Source organism: Sceloporus undulatus, chromosome 6 (assembly GCF_019175285.1).
Source record: "Sceloporus undulatus isolate JIND9_A2432 ecotype Alabama chromosome 6, SceUnd_v1.1, whole genome shotgun sequence".
NCBI classification, from domain to species: domain Eukaryota; kingdom Metazoa; phylum Chordata; class Lepidosauria; order Squamata; family Phrynosomatidae; genus Sceloporus; species Sceloporus undulatus.
This window is the reverse complement of record NC_056527.1, coordinates 299,514-322,280: the sequence shown is the minus strand read 5'-3', so window position 1 is coordinate 322,280 and position 22,767 is coordinate 299,514. Positions and strand designations below refer to the sequence as shown.

Below are 22,767 nucleotides of genomic sequence, written 5' to 3'. Positions count from 1 at the left end.
GCAAGCAGTCGATGCTCAGAGCTGCATCTGTGGGCCGTTTCCTCTTGAATCCTCTGGACCCCCACCAAGGCAACTCTTTGGCCCCGTGTAAACGTCAATGCTGGATGTGGTGCAGGCCTGTAGTCTGACCCACATTGTGGCCCTTCCCATCTCCTCACTTGGCTACTCTAAGGCCAGCTGACCAAACAGCTCAGGACCCAACCTCCAGCTTGCAAGGCTGGAGGTGTCGCCAAGTGCTGCTGATCTGCCTGGTGAGCGGAGATGCTTAGGACTGGAACTCAGGGCAGGCAGCCGGATTCTGGACCTGTAGCCCCATTAAGTGCCTTCCAGTGTGATCAATAGGGGACCTGCCACAGGCAATTGGCCTCTGACCCCACTACAGCCCCCCCCCCTCCCCAGCACCATCCTCTCAGTCCCTGGAAGGGAAGCGCATGGCACCTCTGCCCATGTACAGAAGGCAAGCAGGCCAAGCGCTGCTCTCAGCACTTCTTTGCTTGCGTTGGGGCACTTTCAGCCTGAGTTAGCTTTAACCCAATGGGGTTTCTTGGAAAGATGGGAAGGGCCCCTCTCTCTGCTGGGGTCAGAGATCTGGACACAAAACAGGTTCAGTGAGGCGAGGAAGGGAGGGAGGACAGGGCACCCTCTTGGCCGGGACTGACCCAGGCCGGATGAGGGCCCTCTTAGGTGGGTCTGGGTCCTGGGGGGGGGTCTGGGCCAGGAAGGGGAAGGAGGAGGCCTAGTGGCCAAGCCTCCTCAGGACTGCACTGGAACCAAGAGATGGCCCCAGGAGGACCCCAGCGACGGGGAGGGTCTCGCTGCCCCTCTGCTTCCTGGAGCCAGGGGTCACTCAGGGGGGCAGGGAAGGGAGTGGGGGGCTTGAAGAGCCAAGGAAGAGAGGCCCGCCCAAGGGAAGCCCCTACGGCCCCCTTCCCTTTGGACTGGAGGGCCTTTGGAGACCCCCGACGGGCCCAAAGGGCTCCCTGCTGCCAGGCCTTTCCAGGGGTTTCTTCTGCCTCTGAATGCTCCTAAAAGCCAGGGAATGGAGGGAGAGGAATTGGGGAGGGGGGGGGTCCAGGGCCTGCGAAGGGGAACCGGAAGACCAGAGCGCGATGGGCCCTGGCTTCCCTCGCCTCTTGGGGGCAGGGAGGGGGCGTGGCCTGCTGCCGCCCTCTGACCCCGGGCTCCTCGGCCAATCCCAGAGCGCCTCCTTGTCGGCGGGGACTTCCGCCCCAGAAGAGGGTTCGCCGCCGTCATGGATCCGGAAGCCCCGGTGAGCAGCAGCAGGAGGAGGAGGGCAGGGAGGCCCCGGTCTGGTCAGTGGAGGGGGACCCCGAGAGGCGGCAGGGAGGGAGGGAGGGAGGCCCGCCCTGCCAGGTAGGACAGGCGCGATGGCAGGGGGCACGGCGGGAGCCTCTCCCCGAGGCCCAGCTGCCCCTTTGACGCCTCCCTGCCTCCCTCCCTGGCTCCCCGCTGCAGACTTTGGGGGACCTGCTGCTGAGCCTCTACGAAATGGGCTTCTCCGAGGGACAGGTCCGGGCTGCCCTCCGCGCAGGATGCCTCAGCGCCCCGGAAGCAGCCAACTGGTGAGAGACTGAGAGAGAGAGAGACCCAGGGGACCCCCACCCAGATCCCCCGCGCCCCCTCCTCAAAGTGGAGAGTGGGAGCCAGGGGGACCCTGACCCACTCCTCCTCAAACAGTCAAGTGGGAAGGGAAGGAGGGAGAGACACAGGGACCCCCACCCAAATCAACATGGGCCCACCCCTTCCCCAGAGTCAAGGGGCCCCCACCTAAACCAGCCCCACCGACCCCTCCTCAAAAGGTTATTATGGAAGGGATGCCAGACAGCAGGCAATAAGATCAGCCTAAAGGTTCAAAACACAATTGTAAACCAAGGGAATCCACTGCCAAACTCTGTAACACTTTCAACAGCAGGGTCCTTTAAAAGGGTTTAAAATGCTGTGAGGCAGCGTTAAGGGCAGGCACATAGGCAGGATTAGTCCCTCCTTGCCCGGCTTTAGCTAAAACCTAGGTTCACACGTAAGCCCTTCACAAACTGAAGTTGGGGGGGGGGGTCTTCTTGGCCTGTTCCACATTGCGAGTCCCAGCGCTTGGGTCTACCATCAGGGCTCCATCCCTGGGATTTGTAGTGGCACCTGTCCTCACTGGCAGAGAGGGCATCTGGATCCCAGGATGGTGCCCTGGTGACCAGTGGAGTAAGAAGGAGCCCAAGTGGTGCAGTGTGGAAGGAGCCCTCTTGTGCCATCCAGCCCCAGATTCCCCCTTTGAGGACGCAGAGACCCGTGGCCACCAGGCTGCCCCACAAGCAGTGGTTCTGCTCCCTTTAGGAGGGTAGAGAGGGCAATGGGGTGGGACCGGATCAGGGTGAGTACAGTCCTGCTCATGGCTGGCACACTTCTGAGGTCCTGCCAGGGAGTCCATCTTGGTGCCAGAGCACCCTCCAGCACAAGCGATCTAGGGCCACTGCACACCTTTTTCTTTCCCAGGTTGCTGCAAGAAGTGGGAGAGCAGCAGCAGCAGCCACCACTCATCCTGCAGGAGCAGCAGCATCACCGCAACCCCCCAGGAGCCCCAGACCAAAGAGCAATGGATGCCTTCAATCCACCCAGGCAGCCCCTGGTGGTCCTCTCAGGGCCAGATGCCCCCCGCCTGAGCCTCAGGGCGCCAGGTACGTAAGACCCCCACCCACCCACCACGCCTGGCATAGAGGCAGAGGCTGGGCCCAGAGTGGTCTGTGGGATCCTTTGGAAAGGCCCCCTCCCCACTGCTCTCATTCCGCCTCCTTCTGCCCCACTGGCCAGGCCTGGGGTGGGCTTCCCGGCACGTCCAGGGGACGGGGCCTTCTCGGTGGACACCCCTCCCAGGAGCTGGAACTCGCAGAGACTCTAGAGGGGTATTTCTCCATTAGCAGCAGAAGACTTTCCCTATTCCAACAGGCTTTGGGGAACTGCTCTACTCAAAGGGGGCTTTTCTTGATGTGTTATGCTTATTTTAGTCCTTGCTGTCAACTGGAGATGCTTCCCCCGGTTTTAAATCCTTAGACAGCCAAATCACATCCTTTATCTTCACTTGCATTTCTTTTTATGTTATAGTCCTGTCTGTGTTTTGGTCTTGAGGTAGAGTCTGATTTAACTCATGCTACTCAGTTCAATACAGCAGCAGCCCCTCTTGCCTCCCATCTAGACCCCAGGCTGGATTTGGCCACAGAAGAGCCTCATGGGAGAGTGGAAAGCCAGGCCTTGGCCCAGCGGGAGCAGCTGGCTCAGCAGCTGAGAGCCGAGAAGAGGAACAAGAGGAAGGTGGGAGAATGTGTGGCCAAGCCAAGGTGCCCCCCTGGTCAGTGGCAGGACTGGTCAGCAGTCCGGGAGGGGTATCCCTGGGCCCTGCCCTGTCTTGCCCTGGGAGGGTCTCCATGCAGCTGCAGCTTGGAGGGAGGTGGCTTGGAGGAATTTCCATCCTATGCCTCTCTCTTCAACTGTCTATGGCCAAAGTGGCCCTCCTCATGCTCTCCTTCCTCTCCCAGGAACATGAGCTGATCTTGCAGAGAATAGCCGATGACCGAAGGCAGGTCCAGGTGAAGGCACAGCTGACCCAGGCCTTGCCCTCCACCCAGAGCCTTCCACCATCAGAAGTCAGAACGCAGCAGCAGCAGCCCCACGCCTCTGAAGAAAGTGGGCAGTGCCTCCTTGTGGTGAGATGCCCCATTCCTTAGCCTCTGAATCCAGGGGGGCTGCCCAGAGGCAGACTCACATTCGCAAGGCTCTCACACAGAGAGAGGGAGAGCTGCAACCAAGAGAGTGGAATGAGGCTTTGCAGTGTCCAGCAGGGGAGCAATCTCCAATTTTTGTGTTGGTTTCACTGTGCTCCACGCATAACTCATCCTGCAAATTGCCCTGGGATGGAAGCCAGATAAGATGCAGGGAAACTGAGGCAAAAGGCTGTACTTGTCCATGGCCACCCACTGGGCTTTTGTGGCCATGGTGGGATCCAGATCCCTCTAAGCTCAATGACAAGATGGAAGTAGACCCAGCTTTCTGGGTGTGAGCCATTGCTGTTTAACTTGTGAGGGTGTCCTGTGCTTTCTTAGCCTCAGCTTTCCATCTGTCAAATGGGCATTTCTGTTCCTGAGAGGGGATGGACAGGAAAGATCTGAGTCAGAAATAGGTAGCAACTCCCCCCCCCCCCAAGTATGAGTGGGGGTCTGGCCAGGTTGGGGTTCCCTGCTTCCCCTCCACCGATTCCCTGCAGATAATGAGGAGCAGCTTGGGCAGAGTGCCCTCTTCCCTCACCACTGCCACTTCTCTTCCCCCCAAGGTCCGCCTCCCCACAGGGGCATCCATCCGTGAGCATTTCCCAGCCGACTCCCCCCTGGAGACCCTCCACCAGCACCTCCTGGCTCAGCACCCGGAGCTCTCCCCATCCTCCTCCTTTCTTCAGACCTTCCCCAAGAGACGCTTCAGCCCAGCTGACTTCTCCTCCACCCTGCGGGATTTGGGCCTGACCCCCAGTGCCACCCTCTGCCTTGTTGATCCCCCACCTTCTGGGAGCCCCCATCTGGATCCCCAACTGCAAGCGCTCTCTGAGGGGTCCAGCCAACTCCAAGCGGGGGAAGGAGGAGACCTCCGTTCAAAGGGAGGCCTGGCGCTTGTGCTCCATTCCCCAAAGCAGCTGCCACGGGGGGGCCCAAGGCAACAGCCGGGAGGAGATGGCAGCCGCCTCGGGGGGCCCGACTTTCCTGAGCATCACCGCTGGGGTAAGCTACCCTTCGGGGGGGGGGGTGGCAGCACATTTTCCTCTCCTACATACTTTCTCTTGGGGGAGAAGGGAGCAAAATGGAAAAGTGGACAGGGATGGAGACACCACTGAGAAACACGACTTTATTTCAGCTGGAGCTTTTGCGGATTCAAGATGATGCTCTTCCAGAAATAAGGCAGGGAGAGCCGCAGGTTCTACTGGGGTCTTTTCCGTATGCACCCCCTCATGTCTCCATTCCCCATTTAATGCAAAAATGGAATAACATGGGCATCTCTTTGAAAACTAGTTTCTTTGACGGAGAGGAGGCTCTGAACAGTCCCCTGTGTTTGACCTGGTGTGCCCCTTGGTGCTAGCGGCCCTGGCTTCGCCCAGCCCCACCTTTTCTTTCTGTCTTTCTGAGCATCCACGATGGCTGATGTCTGAGTGGCTGACCGTCAGGAGCCCCATTGGAAGACAGAGAGGCGGAGGAAACTTTGCCCAACCCCTGCCTTCCCACTGCCCCCCACCTCCCAATTTTCATCCCTGCATCTCTCCATCCTGTTTGTGGACAGTGGGCTCCCCCCTCAAGGCTCTGCTCTCTCTGACTCTCCTGCAGGCTGGGGACAGAAGTTGGACTCACATGAGGAGCCCATGGAGGAGGGCCCTTTAGAGAGCATGGGGCAAGAGGTGCCAGGGGATGAGGATGAAGATGATGACCTTCTGCCAGGTTAGCCTAGGCATTGTGGGGAGGGGCAGGCAGGAGGGGCCGCTCCAGGAGGGTCTGGGGATGGCTGGAGGGACCCAAGGAGTCTGGAGGGGAGCACAGCCATGTTTCTGATCCCATCTGAGCCACGGAGGGCTGTGGAGCCCCTGGATGGCTGGCAGAGAGAGGGCAGAAGACCGGGGGGGGGGCTGGGCTGGCTGCCCATGTCAGGGCTCCTCTGTGTGCGTTGGGAGGCAGTGACCCCCATCCTGACAGGGGACAGATGGATGTTTCTGTTCTTGCCAAAGGTTTCCCGCACTCCCTGGAAGGTGCTCGAAGGGCTATGGGTTTCAGCCACCCCTGGCCTGCAGCTGGCAACCGGCTCAGGTATGCAACTGTCTGGTCCTGCAACCTCTGGAGGGGTTTATGGGGGATGGGGTGTGTTGAGGGCTCATTTTAGGGTCCAGGGCAACTAGGGCAGTGAGTTGTCCCTGAGAGGGTGGTGCTGTCTGGGCTGTGCCCACTCACATTTTGGCATGGGAAAAGAGTTATGGGGAACGTAGGACGTAAAAGCTGGGAGAGTTGAAGGACTGCTCCGTTAGGTCAACTACATTTCCCTCTGTGGTGCATGGCCTCTGGCACCATGCAGATGGGGATTTGGAGTCCTTGTCAGCATCATGGCCAAACACAAACAGCTGTTGAGTGGCCCAGGAAGGGTCATCCTGGCTGCTGGACAGCTGGCAGTGCAGGGCTGGGAGCTGACCAGGAGGGGGCCACCTTTCCTGCCAGCCACCTGCACTTACTTTATTCTCTGCTGACATGAGAGGAGGTGGTTGCGCCTGCGTAGTTCAGTCTCTTTCCCTTTTGTGCCGGGTACACTCTGGGAGCCCCCATCTTCCCATGTCTGTGAGGTAACACTGTACTCCATGCAGGGGACCCATTACCTGACAGTGGGTGTCTGGAGTCTTGGCCTGTGAGCATATATAGTAAAACGTTCTGGGGTTGAGACCCCCTTGCTGAAGGGCGGGGGGTCTTTCTCTGCCATGGCGCCTCCCCCCATTCATTGACTTAACACCATTGACCAGTCCCAGCTCAGAACACCCTTCTTCTTTCACCCCACCCCACCCCACCCCACCCCACCCCACCCCAACAGTGCCACAGGAGAGAGCGGGGCTGAATCTCCAGAGCTTCCACTGGCTGTGGCCCGAGCGGCCGAACGGCGCCTGCAGGAGGCAGCCACTTGTGGACGCGAGAGCGAGGAGGAAGAGAAGAAGCAGCGTCAGCAGAGAGGCTTCCCTGGCACCACAACCCCCCCAGGACGTCTCCACCCGGCTGTGCCACCCCTCTTCCAGCTGTCCCTACAGGGGACTGTGGCCCTGCTCAAAGGTAGCCCCTTCCCTTTTACCTCCCCACCTTCGCTCCCCCCACCCCCTGCACCTCCTTAACAGTCTTGTGGGCTCCTCTTCTCTTCCCGGTAGCCCCCAGCAAGCAATACTGCAGCAGCCTCTCTGCCTTGACGCCTGAGCTGGCTGAGCACCTCCTGGCACACATGGCCCGAGGGGGCCTCCTGAGCCCTCGCAGCCTGCGGCTCTTCTTCGGGTGCCCCCTCCAGAGGCTGCGCCTGGACTGCTACCCCTATGCCACCAATGAGCTCCTCCGCCAGCTCCAGGCCTTCCCGGCCCTCCGGCACCTCAGCCTCTTCTCCTGCTCTGTCATCACTGGTGAGCATGCCGGGAGGGGGGTCTCTCTCACCCAGCCTTTGCCAGATGCCCCCACCTCCAGCCCTCCTGTGTTGTGCTCTGTTTTGGGGGGGGGGGTGGCGCTCCCTTCTCTGCCTCTCTTTATGGCAAGAGGAGGGTTCAAACTTTGCCTGTAACTATCTGTGGGCCACGTGGCTGTCAGGTGGTATTGCTTCCTTGGCATCATCTGCTCTCAGAACAGCTCCTACTCACAATGCCCTGCAGCAGAATTCAAGCCACCTGTTCAGTCCTGGTGGGGTGGGGGCTGGTGGGGCCTGGACCCATCCAGAAGCGCCCTGAGGCCAGAAAAGGCAAAAGTGGTGGTCCCAAGGGGGTGGGGGTGGATGGGAAAGGGGGCTCACGAACAGTCAGAGGAGTAGGGAGCATGGGGTGGGGAGAGACTAATAGACAGGGATCTCCACTGGAAGTCTCCTATCCCCCCCCACACACACACTTCTGCCTGTGCTGACCAATCCCTCCTTGACCACCCCTCCTCTCCCTCCAGACCAGGGCCTCTCTGTCCTGCAGTACCTCTCCCAGCTCCAGCACCTCAACCTCTCCGCCTGCGTGAAGCTCACCGACAAGTGCCTGCAGTTCCTCAAAGGTCTGTCCATCCACCTGTCTGCCTCAGTCCCACCCTCCCCCTGGAGTCATCCTTCCCTGGTTCTCTCTTGTAGCACTTTCCCTCCAGGCAGGAGAGGTGCCCCTGGCTGCCTATCAGAAGCTTCCCCAGGAAGGGGCTGGGGAAGAGCAAGTGGAGTACAGGTTCCTCCTCCACCACCGCCAGTGACTAGCATTTGGAGAACAGCATGGAAGCTGGTCTAGTGCTCTCAAGGCAGGAGTGGGTCCCACTTAGCCAGCCAGGCCAAAGGGGATAGGGGTCAAGTGATGGGTGTCCCTCTCCCTTGGGGCCATTGAGGGAGGGGCATGAGGCATGCATCTGGCTCTGCCCAAGTGGTGCTGATTATTAACACTGAATGTGTCTCAAGAGAGGCCAAGGTGGCAGATTAAGGCTGCCTCCTGCCCAGGGCATGCTTGCAAGTGGCCATGACTATGGATCCATAGGCTTTGTAAGAAGGAAAGGGAGTGCTGTATTATCACATTACATCTTTTCATCAGGGGAGAAGAATACAGTTAAGACACACACACACAAAACACCTCTCCTCTTCCTGTCTCCTTGTGTTGCTCTCCTTGCAGGGCTGTCCCGCCTGTCCCACCTGGCGCTGGATCAGACGCGTGTCTCGGATCAGGGCCTGGCAGAGTTTCTGCCCTCAGCGCCCCCCACCCTCACCCACCTGAGCCTCAATCAGACGGGAATCACAGACAGCACCCTTGCCCTCCTGTCCCAGCATGCCCCCCACCTCTGGGTACTCAGCCTTAAGCAGACAGGTGTAAGTTGGGGCTGGGGAGGTCCTTCTGCTCAGCAACTTTGACACCCCAGGGGGACTAGTCATGGGGAGACATCCTTTGACAGCGGTTGTTTGGGAGCTTTCCCAGCTCCATGGGGTTAATCTGCCCCTCCCCCCAGGTCACGGACGTTTCAGCGCTGCGGCACTTGGGGGCTCTGCAGGTGCTCCACCTTGATGGGACCCCTGTGAATGAGGCTTCCCTCCAGACCCTTTCCTCACACCCCTCCCTCTCCAGCCTGACCCTCTCAGGAGTCCAGTCGCTGGACGGCAACAGGGCCCTGGAACTCATCTCAGGTACCAGGCAGGAGGGCATCCATGGAGCCTTTGCAGTGGAAGCCACCTGAGTGCTTCTAACAACTGCCTCAGAACCATTGCCAAGCCTCTGTGCCCACAGGGAGCAGAGCCACGTGGAAGGAGGGAGGCTGGACAGAGCAAGTGCCTATCATCAAACCCAAAAGCATGCCAACTGGGCATTGTGACCAGTGGGTACCTCGTCTTCACCTTGCCCCCCACTGTGTGGCTCCTGCAGGTTTGCCTTTGGTGCATCTCTCTCTGCCCAGCCGCCACACGGTGACGGACATTGGCCTGGCTGCACTGTGCCGCCTCTCCGGCCTCATGGAGCTGGACCTGACAGACTACACCCATGTCACCGATGAGGGGCTGCGGCACCTGCCCCAGTTGAGCAGGTGAGGAGCAGAGGGTTGTGCATGTGCATCCCACCCTCCGAGGCCATGGGCTTCTCTAGGGCTGAGCTTGGGACCCCGGTTCCTGGCACATGAGGGGGAGGGGTTAAGCAGTAGCTGAAAGCATTCTTCTCGTGTGCACCAGAATTAAAACACTGGGGGTGGCCCCAGGGAGGAGGTTGGGTCCTGATGCCGGACCCAGTGGAGTCAGTGCCAGACTGCGTTCCTTTCTGCCAGGTTGGGAATTCTTGCCTTTCTCCGGTGTTGATGAACTGCAGCTCCCATCACCCCAACTAGCCAGCAGGGCTGATGGTGGAGTTGCAGTCCAACGACATCTGGGCAAACAGGATTGCCACTTGATAAATCAGTCATGTGGAACAGAGCCCCATTTAGCTTGGCTGGCCTTGCTTCTTAGTAGATGCATAATGCTTACTGCTCTTGGGAAACCCCTTCCTTAGACAAGTTTTCCCTTCCGCTTGGAGGTCATGGGAAAGGCCCAGGAACTTTGGTTCTCATACTTTACTCCTCTCCTTCAAATAGCTGAGGGTCTCAGGAGAGAATGTGGCCAACTGGCAGTGAGGAGGGGGCTTTGGACTTTGGCTCCCAGGATACCTGCCCACTGGCCCTGCAGTGGCTGGCAGTGACTTGAGACCCCTTTCCTAGAGTAGCATGTGAGGCGGACAGTTGTGGGACTTTCTCAGTGCCTGCTTGTCCCCCCCCCCACCCCCAGGCTCCGCCGCCTGTCGCTCTGCAACACGCTGGTGACGGACGTTGGCCTGCAACATGTCGAGGGCCTGGCCCTCCTGGAGGAGCTGCGCTTGGACCGCCTCAGGGTCTCCAGCACAGGGGTGGCGCGCTGCATCGTCCGTCTCCCTCACCTGCAGGTATTGGCAGTCCTGGCTGGGCCCCCAAGGGAACTCCATGGGGAGAGATTGCAGCGCAAGGAACCCCCCACACCTGGACTATGGGTTGGGTGGGTCATGACCCCTCTCCCACCTGACCACCACCACCCCCCACCTTGGTCAAAACTGTGAGGCAGGCAGCCCCTCACCCAGAGAATGGCTTCCTTTTGGCAGCAGATAATGTCACACAGAGACACATACAGACCCTGTGACTTCTCTCCTCCCAGGGTCCCTTTCCTCTTGACCCCATCCTCCTTCCCATCTCTTGCATGAGAGAAGCGTTGTCCTGTTCCCCCCCCCCCAAAAAAAAACTGGCACTGCAGCACCCATCAGGTACAGTATGCTGGCCCTTTCCCTTGGATCTGTTTGTCTTTCCTCTCACCCTCTGCACTTTTCTATGGTCTCTGCGATGGGCCAGCGGGTTCTTCTGAGGCCAGCAGCACAATCCTTTGCCTACTCAGAAGTAAGTCCCACTGAACCCGGGGACCTCTCTCCCAGTTGAGCCCCTCCAGGATTTTGGCCTGTTTGGATGGGTTTTCTCTGCTGGGTAAAGCTCCTTGCTGCCCTCCAAAGAGTGTGTGTCTGCTGTATGCTTGATAGAAATGGCACATGCCTCTCTCATGCACGATGCCAGGAAGCCACATGAGGGGCTGAGAGCAGAGTGCCACAACGGCCGCCAGGAAGGGCTGCCTGCCCAGGCATATAGCTTGGGGGGCACTGAGGCAAAGAGCCAGCCCCACAGATCAGCATCCACCAACAGGGCATGGGCATCGGAGGCATGGGCAAAGGCAGCTGCTGTGCTTTTTCAGGTGCTGAGTCTCGCCAGCACGCCAGTTGGAGACACAGTGGCCAGGCTGGGCATTGCCCGCTGCAAACAGCTCCTCAAGGTGAACCTGAGTCGTACCCGCCTCACCGACCGAGGTAAAGGGCTGCCTGGGGACCCATCTGTAAAGCTGGAGCAAACTGGGCATGTGTGAGGGTATGGCTGCCGTCTCTGCTTCAGACACACCACCCAGAGCTGACTGTAAATCTCAGGCATGCTGCTGCGTCCTTTGGGCAAGAATAGCTGGTGGTTCAGGGCAGCCTCTCTGCTCCCCCCCCAGCCTCACCTGGCCCCCCTTTCCTTTCAGGCCTCTGCTTCCTCCGCCATGTGCCCCTCATCCAGCTCAACTTTGATGGCTCCGGAGTAACCACTCTCGGTGTGGCCAGCCTCCAGGCCGCTTGCCCATCCTTGGGCAGCATCCGCGCCAGCCACCTGCGCTTCCTGCCCCCAGAGGAAGTCTCAGATGAAGAGGGGCCCAGCTAGGTGGGGCCAGAGAGCCTCCTGGCCGCTTCTCTCGCCCCTTCCAGGCCTCGGTTTCGTGGTTGGCTTGCGTTGGGACTGCTTTGATGGCTATGTCGCTGCAGGGCAAGAAGGGATGCACAAGGGACGTTTCCAGAGGGGGTCTTTGGAGTGTGCCAGTGCCTCCTTTGCTTCCAGACCAGAGGAAGAGGATCTGCGCAGGGGCTGAAGGAGAGGAAGGAGAGCCCCTGTCTGGGGGGGAGGCAGACCGTGAGCAGAAATGCCAGCGGGCAGCAGAGGGGAGGGTGCTTGATTGCCATTTGTGCCTTCATATTTTGCAATTAAACATAGGACTGCTAACTAAATTGCTCCAAATTAATTTTTATAGGGGAATGAATTAATTAGCTCAAGGGAACAGCGGGAAGGCTTTTTTGGTAACTAAAAAGCAGGGAGTCTTTTACCTGTGTCTGCTAGTTCCAAGAAAGTAGATTCCAGAATGCAAGTTAAAATGCCTTTTTTCATTAATACAGCCAAAGAGATTACAACATTCACACAAACATTCATGCAAGAGCAAAGTATTTAAATTTTGGTTAAATTTTGGCAAAGGGCAAACAGCCCTCCTTTATACTTTTTCACCTTGTGGGTAATCTTTTGGGAAGGTTAGGTGATGGAGATGAAAGAGCAAACCCCTGTGCCATAAAGTATAGCCATCCTAAAGAAAAGAGGTGGCAGATTTGTTTGGCTTGTCTCTTTGACTTCCAGACAAATGAAATCAGAGGAATAGATTTTAATTTCAAAGGACACCTTTCTGCCTGAGTGCCCTTAGCGCTTCCTGGCTGACTCTCACCTGGCACTTTCCACCCTCAGGATGGCGTTTGATACCCATTTGAGGCAAAAGAGGCTATTGGGGTACTAGGGTCCTCCACCTGAGTAATCTTTGCCTGGGGGGTTCAGGTGGGGTGAGCGGCTGGTGCTGAAAGCATTCTCCTGGAGGGGAACCAGTGAGGATTGTGCCAAGCCCCCCACCTGTTGCTCGAGGGGGGGGCCTTGTCCCAGCCAGAAGATGGTGGGGAGGGTCGAGGTGGGGAGCATCCCCATGGAAGGCAGGGAGGGCCGTTTGCCCCAAACACCTGCCATCTCGTGCCCACCAGGTGTGGTGCCAGCCCCCTCGTAAAGGAGGGGAGAGCACACCAGGTGTTCCTGCTAAGGGTGGGGGGCTTATGGCCTCTGCCCTGCCCCTCTTCCATGGTCTCAGGAGGCCCCAGTTCCTGCCACCTCTCCCTATGTATTGATCAGGAGGACCCGATCGATTCTCAGCTTGGGTTCAGTGGAACAATAAGGCTAAGCCTTGGGGAGCACAGCTTTACAGGTGACAAAGGGATAGAAATGGAGGCAGAAACAAACATAAGTAAAGAAAGAATATTCTGCCTCAAAGGCAGATGGTTGCTGGGCCTCTTCAGTGGCTGCCACTAGGCCTCTGCTGGCAACCGGCCAGGCATCCTTGGTCACCTGCTTGGCTCTCCCCTCCCTTCTTGGGATTGGCTGCAGCCGCTTCCCTGGACCTCCTTGGCTTCAGTTGGGCTCTGGCAAGCGCCTGAAACACAACCTTCCTGGCCAGTGGCATCATAGATGCACCTTCTGCCCACCTCTGAGGACCATGAAGGAGCCCCAAGAGGACCCACCGGCCCCCAAGCCCTCGCACCTGGTGGCCTTCGCCAGCTCCTGCACTCTGCACGGGCTCAGCCATGTCTTCCTGCCGGGGCCCTTCACACCGCGCCGCCTGGCTTGGGCCGGGGCCGTCCTGGCAGCGGTGGGCATCTTCCTGTACCAGGTGGCTGAGCGGGTGCACTACTACCGGGAGTACCACCATGTCACCATGCTAGATGAGGAGGAAGGCCAGCTCCTGGTCTTCCCTGCTGTCAGCCTCTGCAACTTCAACCGCATCCGGAGGTCCCGGCTGACCCCTGATGACCTGCGCTGGGTGGGCCAGGAGCTGCTGGGAGTGGAGCCGCGTGACTTCTCCCTCTACCTGCAGGCCCTGGGTGGGCCGGCCGCCGCCGAGACCCCCGGCCTCTTCCCCAGCACCACCTTCGACATGCGGGATTTCGTTGAGCGGACAGGCCACAGCCTGGAGGAGATGCTGCTGGGCTGCCGCTTTGGGAGTCGGGAGTGTGGCCCTGAGAACTTCACCACTGTGAGTCTGAGTCATTGGATGCCTCTCTTCACTGGACACATCTTATGCTCTGAGGACCCACACAGTGCACAGCCACATGCACAGCCACGGACATCCAGGTTATCAGGCCATGGTTGGAGGCACATTGCCTAGCTGGCAATGTAGCCACAAGAGGACGGGCAACTGTGCCCTTAGCCTGCTGCTGCTTGCCTCCAGGCCACCTCACTCTCCGTGCATCCAGTCTCTGCCCCCTTCCCATGCCTCTGTAGGGAGTTGTGGACTGTGCCAGACCCACCGTGCTCCACATGTCTCCCACAGCTGCAACATGGCAGGCTGGCTGGAAGGGCTGCTGGCTCCATGGCAGGCGGCACATGGCACATGTCTCCCCTGGTCCAGGCCCCAAGCCCCATGGGGTGCTAGGGTGGGGTGGGGGTCCCACCGGAACTCTGCTGGGAGCTGAGGGTGAAGTTGAGCCCAACACTGTGAGGGCCAAATGTGGACTGAGTTGCCTCTGCACATGGGCAGAGTGGACTCCCGTGCTTGCTTCCTAATGTGGGGTTTCCATCTGTTCTGGCCAATGGGGATGGAGGCTGTGGGTGGCAGCTGTTTTGGGTCCAGGGAGATGGAGGGTGGGAGCTCCTCTCTGCCGCTCACGGATGGAGGCCCAAAAGGTGGGGTGTCTTTGGGGGGAGTGCAGTGGGGTCCTCAAGAGGCTCCTGGGGCCCCTGCCCCCCTCCTCCCCATTGGCAGATCCACTTTTGACTAGGAGTACTTGCCCCCCTCCTCTGGGTCCCAAAGGCTCCTCCGGTTTCGCCTCAGTGCTGAGTGGCTGCACTCTCTCTCTTTCTCTCTCTGAAACCTGGCTCAAAATCCCTGCCAAGGGGCAAAGATGCCAAGTCGGCAGAATCTGACCCCAAAGGAAATGGTGCAGCAGCAGCAGAAGCAGCGGTTTTGCTCAGCGCCAAGACTTTGGGGGCAAATTCTGGGGCCAGAGCAAAATGGGGCAAAGTGTGGCACAGCCTTGCCAGCAGCTGCCACTGCCACAGAGTTGAATGAGGCTGGAAAACCTCTGCTCAGCACATCACCAAACTGAGTAAGTAGTTCTGTCTTGAAGAAGAGTGAATAAAGTATCTCAGTGCTATTCACAAAAGTCTGGCAGAAGTAGAAGCTGTCCTGAAAAATGGAGGAAAAGCCAAATGTGTCAAGTTTCAGCACTTTTAAGCTTGCTGTACTTCTAGCTGATCTGGCCATTTCTATGGCCCTTCAAGTGGCACATGAGTGGCCATTCTCCTCAGGCTGTTAGCTCAAGAGGTGCCTTCTTTGTTGTGGTTAATGGGCAGGAGATTCCTTAGGCTTAAAAGGACAGAAGGCGTTTTGTCACATGCAAAGTGGGTTGCTGTCCCTCTTCAGTTGCACTGTTTAACCTCCTGCAAACTTTAAACTCTTGTAAAAACGCCACTTCTCTCCCTTTTCTGCCTGAAAAAGGCATGGACCATCCTCAGCCTGCCCTGCCCTGAAGGGCCAGCCTTTGGGTCTCTCCTCAGACAGAGGATCTCTGGGCCACCCTGGGCCCTGCCTGGGTTCCCTTTGGGATGCATTATCCTCCTGTAAAACTTTGCAGAGCCGTCTTTAAGCCTCTTGGTCTTTGCATGTGTGTGTTTGTCTGTTTGTGTGTGCAGACAGAGCCACAGTGGGATTTACAAAGGCAGCCAACATGAATGGCTTTCTCTGCAGTGGGCATGAAACCTCCAGCCTCCATGCCAGGTGGTCCATCCATCCATCCATGCCTGCTTCCCTCTCTTTCTCTCCTGCAGATCTTCACTCGCCTGGGCAAGTGCTACACATTCAACTCTGGTGCCCCAGGCTATGAACTCCTCACAACGGTTAAGGGTGGCACTGGCAATGGCCTGGAACTGACCCTGAACGTCCAGCAGGATGAGTACCTGCCCGTCTGGGGAGACACAGGTGGGTGGCTGGACATGGGTGCCAGGGCAGATGGCCACCCTGGCAGCATCTTAGGGGGCCACCCAGGATGCCCAGCCTTTGCTTGTTGTTGCAAAGGAGGAAAGGGGGAAATCCATTTCTGGGACTGTGGAGGGGCAAGGGCAGGGGGCTACCTGGTCAGGTTGCAGGCAGAGAAGAACTGTGTTTGGGGGCCTGGAAGGGGCCTTGCTGCTGGGCCATGGGGCAACTCTCTTTCCTTCCTCTCTGGCTGCAGTTGCTGCTCCCTGGTTGCCTCCAACCACCACAGTGTCCCCCTTTTCCCCAATGGGGCTTGGCAGCTGTTGTGGTGGCACTTTGGGGCACCATGCAAGAGGCCAGTGAAGAGTCTCTTGCACAGCATCTGAGATGAGGGACACGTGTGAGCGTGACCCTGAGTGTGTGAGCATGTGCCCCTCACTGGGTCTGAGGAACGGTCAGGGGGGCTCTGGGTGGCAAAGTCAGGGGCAGCAGACCCATAGCTGCACTCACAGAGACAGGCCTTGAGAAGAGCCAGGTGGCAAGCCTTGCCCCCTCCCCTCCCTGCATTTCTCTCTCTTCCATTGCAGATGAAACCTCCTACGAAGCTGGGTTGAAGGTGCAAATCCACAGCCAAGACGAGCCACCCTCCATTGACCAGCTGGGCTTCGGCGTGGCCCCTGGGTTCCAGACGTTTGTTTCTTGCCAGGAGCAAAGGGTATTAGCCTGGCTTGGGACCTCCACCCTTTGTAGAGGAGGGGGCCCTCTGAGTGCTGTCTCCCCCCCTTTGCCCCTCTCTCTGCACTTGGGGGGGGTCTATCTGGAAGTTCTGCTTTCTGAGTCTGGGGGTCAAGGGGCACGCACCCACCTGGCATGCACTGGTGCAAGGGCAAGGGGGTGCGCACTGGGACCCCAATGTTTAGAGCATGGGGGACTTGCTTGAGCCGTGCCAGCCAGACCTCTGGCCGTGTGGGGTTACCAGGGGCCATTGGGGTGGGATGACCTATTCCCCACAGCCTTTTCCTTAACTGTTTCTTGCCGCAGATCTTCTACCTCCCACCCCCATGGGGCATCTGCAAATCTGGCCCCATCGAGTCTGCCTTCTTCACCAATTACAGCATGGCTGCCTGCCGCATTGAATGCGAGACGCGCTACTTAGCTGAGAACTGCAACTGCCGCATGGTGCACATGCCAGGTCTGGGGAGGGCAGTTGGGGGCTACTAGAGGGGTCCTGGGTGGGGGGAGAATCATACAATTGATAGAGTTGAAGAGACCCCCAAAGGCTATCCATCCAGCCCAAACCCCTTCTGCCATGCAAGAAGACACCGTCCAAGCCCTCCCTGCAAGAGATTCCAGCTCAACATTAGGAGGAACCTCTTGACAGTAAGAGCTGTTCAACAGTGGAACACTTGCCCTCAGAGATTTTGGCGGAGTTTCCTTCTTTTTAGGTTTTTAAACAGAGGCCAGATGGCCATCTGTAGGGGATGCTTTGATTGTGGGTTCCTGCATGGCAGAAGAAGGGGGTTGGACTGCATGGCCCTCGTGGTCTCTTCCAACTCAATGATTCTATATGGCCATCCAGCCTGTCTTTAAAAACAGCCTCCAAAGAAGGAGACTCCACCACCCTCCATTGAGGCAGCAGTGTCTTCCGCTGTTCAATAGCTCTTATCCTCAGGATGTTATTCCTAATGTCAATGTTTGGGTCCACATGGGTCCCTCCTAGTCTCTCCTGAGAGTGGTCATGGCATACTTCTGTGACAGGAGGATCTTCTGTGGCCTGGCACTTCCTTTGATTTTGGTGCCCAAGGTCCATGCAAGAGAGCCATGGGGTGCAAAAAGTGCTGGTTCTTCCCCCAAACACACCCTGCCTGCCCCCCCGGCCTGCATGGCCTCATTGGCTTCTCCCTGTCCTGCCCAGGTAATGCCATCATCTGCACCCCAGAGCAGTACAAGGAGTGTGCTGACCCGGCCCTGGGTAAGCAGGAGCGGCGCTTCGTTTGGCACATGTATGGCACCGCTCTTTATGATGCTGGAAGGGGCTGGAGCTGAAGAGGGTGGGCCATCTCACACCGGTCAGCCCTGACCCCTCCCTCGCCCCTTTGGCCCAGGCTTCCTGGTGGAGAAAGACAACGACTTCTGCTCCTGTCAGACCCCCTGCGAAATGGTGCGCTATGGCAAGGAGCTCTCTGTGGTCAAGATCCCTAGCAAGGCCTCAGCCAGGTACTTGGCCAAGAAGTACAACCGCAGCGAGGAGTACATTGCGTGAGTAACCTTCACCCCACCCTCCCTATTCTGCCCAAGGGGGGTCATCCCACCCCCTCCCCTCCCTCTATGAAGTGCCGTCTCCTGTGTCCAGGGGCAGGTGACCCCTCTCCAGTTGGCCAGAGGTCGAAGGGAGCACATCCTCTCTGGGTCCATCTGGGGCATCCCTGGCGGGAGGGTGGTGGGCTCGGTGGGCCAGTGGGTGAGTGATCCTACCTCTGCTTGCCCATTGCGTCCAGGGAAAACCTGCTGGTGCTGGACATCTTCTTTGAAGCTCTGAACTACGAAACCATTGAGCAGAAGAAGGCCTATGATGTGGCCGGGTTGCTGGGTGAGTGGCACCAAACAGGGTGAGGGGTTTATGGGACCCTCTTGGTCAGACGCAGAGCAACCCCCTTCTTGTGCTTCTGTTTGTGTGGAGGTATCAATAGTGGGGTGAAAAGACTGAAGCACAAGGGGTCCCAGGCCCTGGAAGATGGGAAATGCCCCTCCACCGGAAAGGTTCCCCTGGAGTAAAAGGGGGGGGGGGTGAAGGAAGGCAGAAGTAGCAGTTACTCAGGCTGGGGGCCCCACACTTTGAAGCCCCCCACCATACTACATTGCAGACCCCTGCTGAGGTTGACTGGGGGGGATGGAGGAGCCATTGACATGGGGAGGGGGTCTCCTTGGGCAGAACACCCTTCCCATGAAACCTTGTGCTGCTCCCCCAGGAGACATTGGGGGCCAAATGGGCCTCTTCATCGGAGCCAGCCTCTTGACCATCCTGGAGATTTTTGACTACCTGTACGAAGTGAGTGGCCAGCGAGGGGCACAAGGGTCTGGAGCCAGAAACGGTGTGGTCAGCAGGGCAGTTGGAAAGGGTGGGAGGCTGGGGAGGGGGCACTGACTTTTGAGTCCTGCACTTTAGGTGGGCCAGTGAAAGGGGAAGGGGGCCACCATGGCGGTTAAGCCCCTGTGCCCTCCACTCACACCCCGCACCCCCCCCCCCCCCCCCCCCCCCCCCCCCCCCCCGAGGCAGGCCACTGAACCCCAGGATGGGCTGGACACAGACCAGGAAAGCAGCCAGGAAGTGCTGCTGGGGGAATTGAGGGGCAGAGGAGGAGGATGAGGGGGCAGCACTTGCCTCCGATTGGGATCTTCTTCCAAGGGGGTCTCTCCCACTGTTCTGGGGTCTCAATTCTCCCCGGTAGGGAAATGGCCACACTGGGATTCCTAGAGCTGGAAGGGATCCCCAGAGGCCTCCCCGTTTCAGCCCCTTGCTCATAGCAAGAGATCCACCTGGACTAAAGCATCCCCAGAGAATGGAGCTAGCTCCCCAGCCTCCTTTGGAAGACGCCCTGAGAAAGAGACCCCCCACACACACACCTCTCTCCAGGCCATTGGTTCCATTACAGATCCACTTGGACCACCAAGAAGTTCCTTCTCAGGTTCAATCGAAATCCACCCCCTGGATCTTCAGACCATTGGACCTGGTCCTGCAGCAGTCCTTCAGCCGTTCACTCACCCAGCTGTCCTCCCCCTTGGTCTGGCCAGATCTTCCTGGCTCCTGCCCTGAGCTCCCCCCTCCCATATACACACATGGGGGGGGCATATCCCCTCTCCAACCCAAATGTGCCCCCTGCCCTACAGCCAAGGGGGCAGGAAGGGCACCATGGAACTGGGGAGGGGGGGTAAGGGCCTGGCTTCTCCACTGGAGACTTAGGTGGGACCCTCTGCCGTTTTCCTTCCTTCTTTTCCTCCATTCTGCTGCTTCCTGGCAGGTTCTCCGAGAAAAACTTCTGGGCTTCTACCAGGCGAGGAAACGGGCCGAGAAGAGGAAGAGCGAGAGCAACAGCCTGGTAATATGTGGGCCTCCCCCCCAAAAGGCCCCCCATGACCTTCTTCCCCCTCATCCCACAGTTGGGGACCATGCCAAGGCAGCCCCTTCCCACCATCCTCCTCAGGTTCAGGGTCTCCCCATTCTAAAAGACTGACTTCCCTGAGCAAGGAGAGGGGGGCTGGGGCAGGGGCAAGCGCTGTTGCCTCCCCTTTTGGGGGGGGGGAGTCTTGTGTCCTAGGTCCTACCCAACTTTGTGGGCTTGCTCCTCCAAAGGGAAGGGGGATTAAGAAGAACTGTAGAGCTGAGGCCCAAGGCCCAATCTTACCACACATACCCCCAGGGCATGAGAGGGAAAGGCACTCGACATATGCTCAGAGGCACTCCCCCCTCCATTGGCGAGAGGCCTCTTCCGGGGCCAGGGAACAGTTCCTGCACCTCATTGCTCTCCTCTCTGTCCCCTGGCCCTTCTTCCCTTCCATCACCTTTGGCCTCCCTCTCCATCTGGCTGCCCACCTGCACCAGGAGTACATGGATCTCCCACGTGGCCCAATGGGCAGAGGCCAAGCACCACCTCGTCCGCCCAGGTAGGGCCTCCTTTCACACTTTGGGGGGCACTAGTGGGGTCCCCACTTCCTTCTCTGGGGGGAGGGGATCCCCTTTCTGCCAGCTGGGCTTTGGCTGCAGGATCCATGCTGTCTAGCAACCGCATGCTGCCCATCTGCCTCTCGCCTCCCCACCCCTCCGGGTCAGAGCATAGCTCTCTGGATGCTTAGGATGCTCTGGATCCCTGACCTTTGACTTTGCAGCTGAACTCCAAACCATTGGGAGGGCCAAAGGCTGAAGAAGCAGCAAAGGGCAGTCTCACAACCCACAAGGTCCCCAACTCCTACTCTCTTACACGCACACGCGCACACACAGATGAAATGGGGCTGGGGGAGGGAAGAAGAGGGGTCCCTGACTCTGGCTCTCCCTCCCACTGAAGTAGGGTTGCCATAAGTCAGGACCTCCAAACCAGGAAAAACGAAGGACAACATTTTCAAATATAGGACACTTTTTTTTAATTGGAGGACATGCAAAAAATTTTGATGATTTTTAAAAAATGTTAATCTAAATGCATGTTTCTTAGGCATGATCAAAATGGAGGACATTTGGGCATTATTCCTAGACAGATGTCAGAAATGGCCTTCCCTTTCTGGCCAAACCATCCCCCTCCATTCCAAAACACACACAACAGCACATTTGAGCATTGAACATGGCTTTACTTAACATGGCTATCGTTGTTAAAACAAGGCATTAAAAGCCCCAAAAATACACAAAAAAAAACACTTTGGGGGGGAAAAACTTTTGGAAATAGGCACCCACCTCCTCCTTCTCATCCTCCTCCTCCTCTTCCTCTTACTTCTTCCTCCCCCTCCTCTTCCACTTCCCCATCCTCCTTCCTCTTACTTCTTCCCCCTCCTCTTCTTCATCCTCCTCTGTCTCTTCCTACTCCTCCTTGGTGCCATGCACCAAGAAAGGGCACTTTTACCTCCCCCTGGCTGGCCCAGAGGCTCACTCCTCCTCCTCCTCCTCCGAGGCTCCACCTCCCTCTTGAGGCTGGCCAATAGCAGGCTGGGACTGGAAACAGTCCCGCCCCTGCCCTTCTGCCATTGACCAGCCACCCTGAAGGGGACGAGCGCTCCCTACATGGCCTCGTGCACGCGCGGGGCAAACATGAGCTGGCGCCGACCACAACCCCGAGGGAAGTGCTGCGGGTGGCGCAGCCGCGCGAAGGAGGAAGTAGGTGGGCTGCATGGCCGTGCGCGTGCAAAAAAAAGGACAGGCTGCGCAGCCGCACAGAAAAGGAGGTGGGTAGGAGGAGGTGGGTGGTCACTGCGGGAGTGTGTGGGGGAGGAGGAGGAGGAGTGCCGCCCAGCCTGCAGCGAAGGCAAAATCCGGCCCCCAATCCCTGAATTGGTGGAACCAGACCGGGACCAGGCCAGTTCCGCCAAAACCAGGATTGTCCTGCCTGCAGGCGGGTTATGGCAACCCTACACTGAAGTCCAGCACCCCCCTTTTAATCTCTGGGCTTGGCTCTCCTCCCACAATGGAATGCTCAAGTTCTTTCCAGTTGCTCCCAGTTCCCCCTTGCCCTTCCTGGGGCCATATCTCCATTACTCAGCTCTCCTTCTGCAATGAGGGTGGGGTGGCAGTGGCAATGGCTGGGCCAAGGTGTGCCCATAGCTACACATGTGCAGATGCACACACCACTGTTCCCCCCCCCCAGCATACAAGCGGGGGGCTGTTCTAGTAACCCCCATTCACCTGCTCTCTCCCCCGCAGGGCGCCTGCCACATGCGGCGCAGTCAGTCGGACAGCCTCGGACACCCCCCGCGCCTCTTACCTGGTCACGCGGCTCTAGGCCACCTGGAGGAGTTCCCCTGCTGAAGGTACAGCCACGGCCACTGACTCCATACGTCTATCCCACTGGACCAGCCAGCTTGACACAAGCAATGTTGTTTCACTGCAGTCACTGAGGAAGGGGGCTGGCCACCACCACCCCTTGACCACAAGCAAGAAGGGCTCCAGGACACACAAGGCCTCCCATTATGGGTTCTCGACCCATAGGAGGTGGTGTGTGTGAGGAGCCCCAACCGGCTGGCCAAGTGCTGGACACGCACAAGGCAGTGTCGCATTAAAGTCAGCGCTGCTTGGATGCTTTTGTGGCACGGGGCAGTTATTTGGGGACACCCCCCCCCCAATTTGATTCTGCATCCCACCTCGCTCCAAGCAGGCTCAGGGGGGCTGTGGAAATGTAAATGCTTCAGCCATAGGTTCCTGTCTTGGCAGGAGGCTGGACTGGATGATCAGATGAGGCTGGGGACCTCTGTGATCCCAGACATCTGGGGTAGGACCAGCATGAGTGCGTCGATGTCTGTCTGACCGTCTGCTCCCAGGTCCATGCATGAGCGCACTGCTGTATCATGTAACCCCCTCCCCCACAATCCCGCTGAGGGCCCCTCTTTTGGGGTGCCTGGGGTAGGCCCAGAATCCCCCCCAAGACTGTCTTGAAGAACCCCCCCCCAACAAGAAAGGCAGCCACC

General features: G+C 58.3%; 2 protein-coding genes across 3 annotated transcripts; both read left to right on the top strand.

Moving 5' to 3' along the window:
- Positions 1–653: 653 nt before the first annotated feature.
- On the top strand, positions 654–11,836 carry LOC121935558. 2 transcript variants are annotated; one of them, XM_042477206.1, is made up of 18 exons: positions 654–684; positions 1,200–1,270; positions 1,477–1,583; positions 2,506–2,687; positions 3,203–3,318; positions 3,543–3,710; positions 4,334–4,772; positions 5,370–5,480; positions 5,765–5,843; positions 6,610–6,842; positions 6,935–7,177; positions 7,701–7,799; positions 8,393–8,586; positions 8,724–8,898; positions 9,134–9,290; positions 10,018–10,171; positions 10,999–11,110; positions 11,320–11,836. In XM_042477206.1, the coding sequence occupies exons 1-18, from the start codon at positions 669–671 to the stop codon at positions 11,493–11,495; spliced, it is 2,832 nt and encodes a 943-aa protein (XP_042333140.1). In that variant the 5' UTR covers positions 654–668; the 3' UTR covers positions 11,496–11,836. The 2 variants fall into 2 exon arrangements, with proteins under 2 accessions (XP_042333140.1, XP_042333141.1); XM_042477207.1 differs by lacking the exon at positions 654–684 and having other exon boundaries at positions 1,211–1,313.
- A 140-nt stretch (positions 11,837–11,976) lies between these two features.
- Positions 11,977–22,443, top strand: ASIC3 (acid sensing ion channel subunit 3). Its single transcript, XM_042477208.1, has 11 exons — positions 11,977–13,665; positions 15,459–15,609; positions 16,194–16,321; positions 16,648–16,798; positions 17,522–17,578; positions 17,712–17,865; positions 18,105–18,196; positions 18,576–18,655; positions 19,626–19,703; positions 20,207–20,268; positions 22,007–22,443. The coding sequence occupies exons 1-11, from the start codon at positions 13,129–13,131 to the stop codon at positions 22,083–22,085; spliced, it is 1,569 nt and encodes a 522-aa protein (XP_042333142.1). The 5' UTR covers positions 11,977–13,128; the 3' UTR covers positions 22,086–22,443.
- Positions 22,444–22,767: the final 324 nt, after the last annotated feature.

Bases quoted from the DNA above. Each gene is read 5' to 3' on its own strand.
- LOC121935558 (XM_042477206.1), top strand. The intron at 3,711-4,333 runs GTGAGATGCCCC...CTTCCCCCCAAG, and splicing joins GTGGGCAGTGCCTCCTTGTG to GTCCGCCTCCCCACAGGGGC. The intron at 7,178-7,700 runs GTGAGCATGCCG...CTCTCCCTCCAG, and splicing joins CTCCTGCTCTGTCATCACTG to ACCAGGGCCTCTCTGTCCTG.
- ASIC3 (XM_042477208.1), top strand. From the start codon at position 13,129: ATGAAGGAGCCCCAAGAGGACCCACCGGCCCCCAAGCCCTCGCACCTG. The intron at 15,610-16,193 runs GTGGGTGGCTGG...CTTCCATTGCAG, and splicing joins GCCCGTCTGGGGAGACACAG to ATGAAACCTCCTACGAAGCT. The intron at 19,704-20,206 runs GTAATATGTGGG...CACCTGCACCAG, and splicing joins AGAGCGAGAGCAACAGCCTG to GAGTACATGGATCTCCCACG.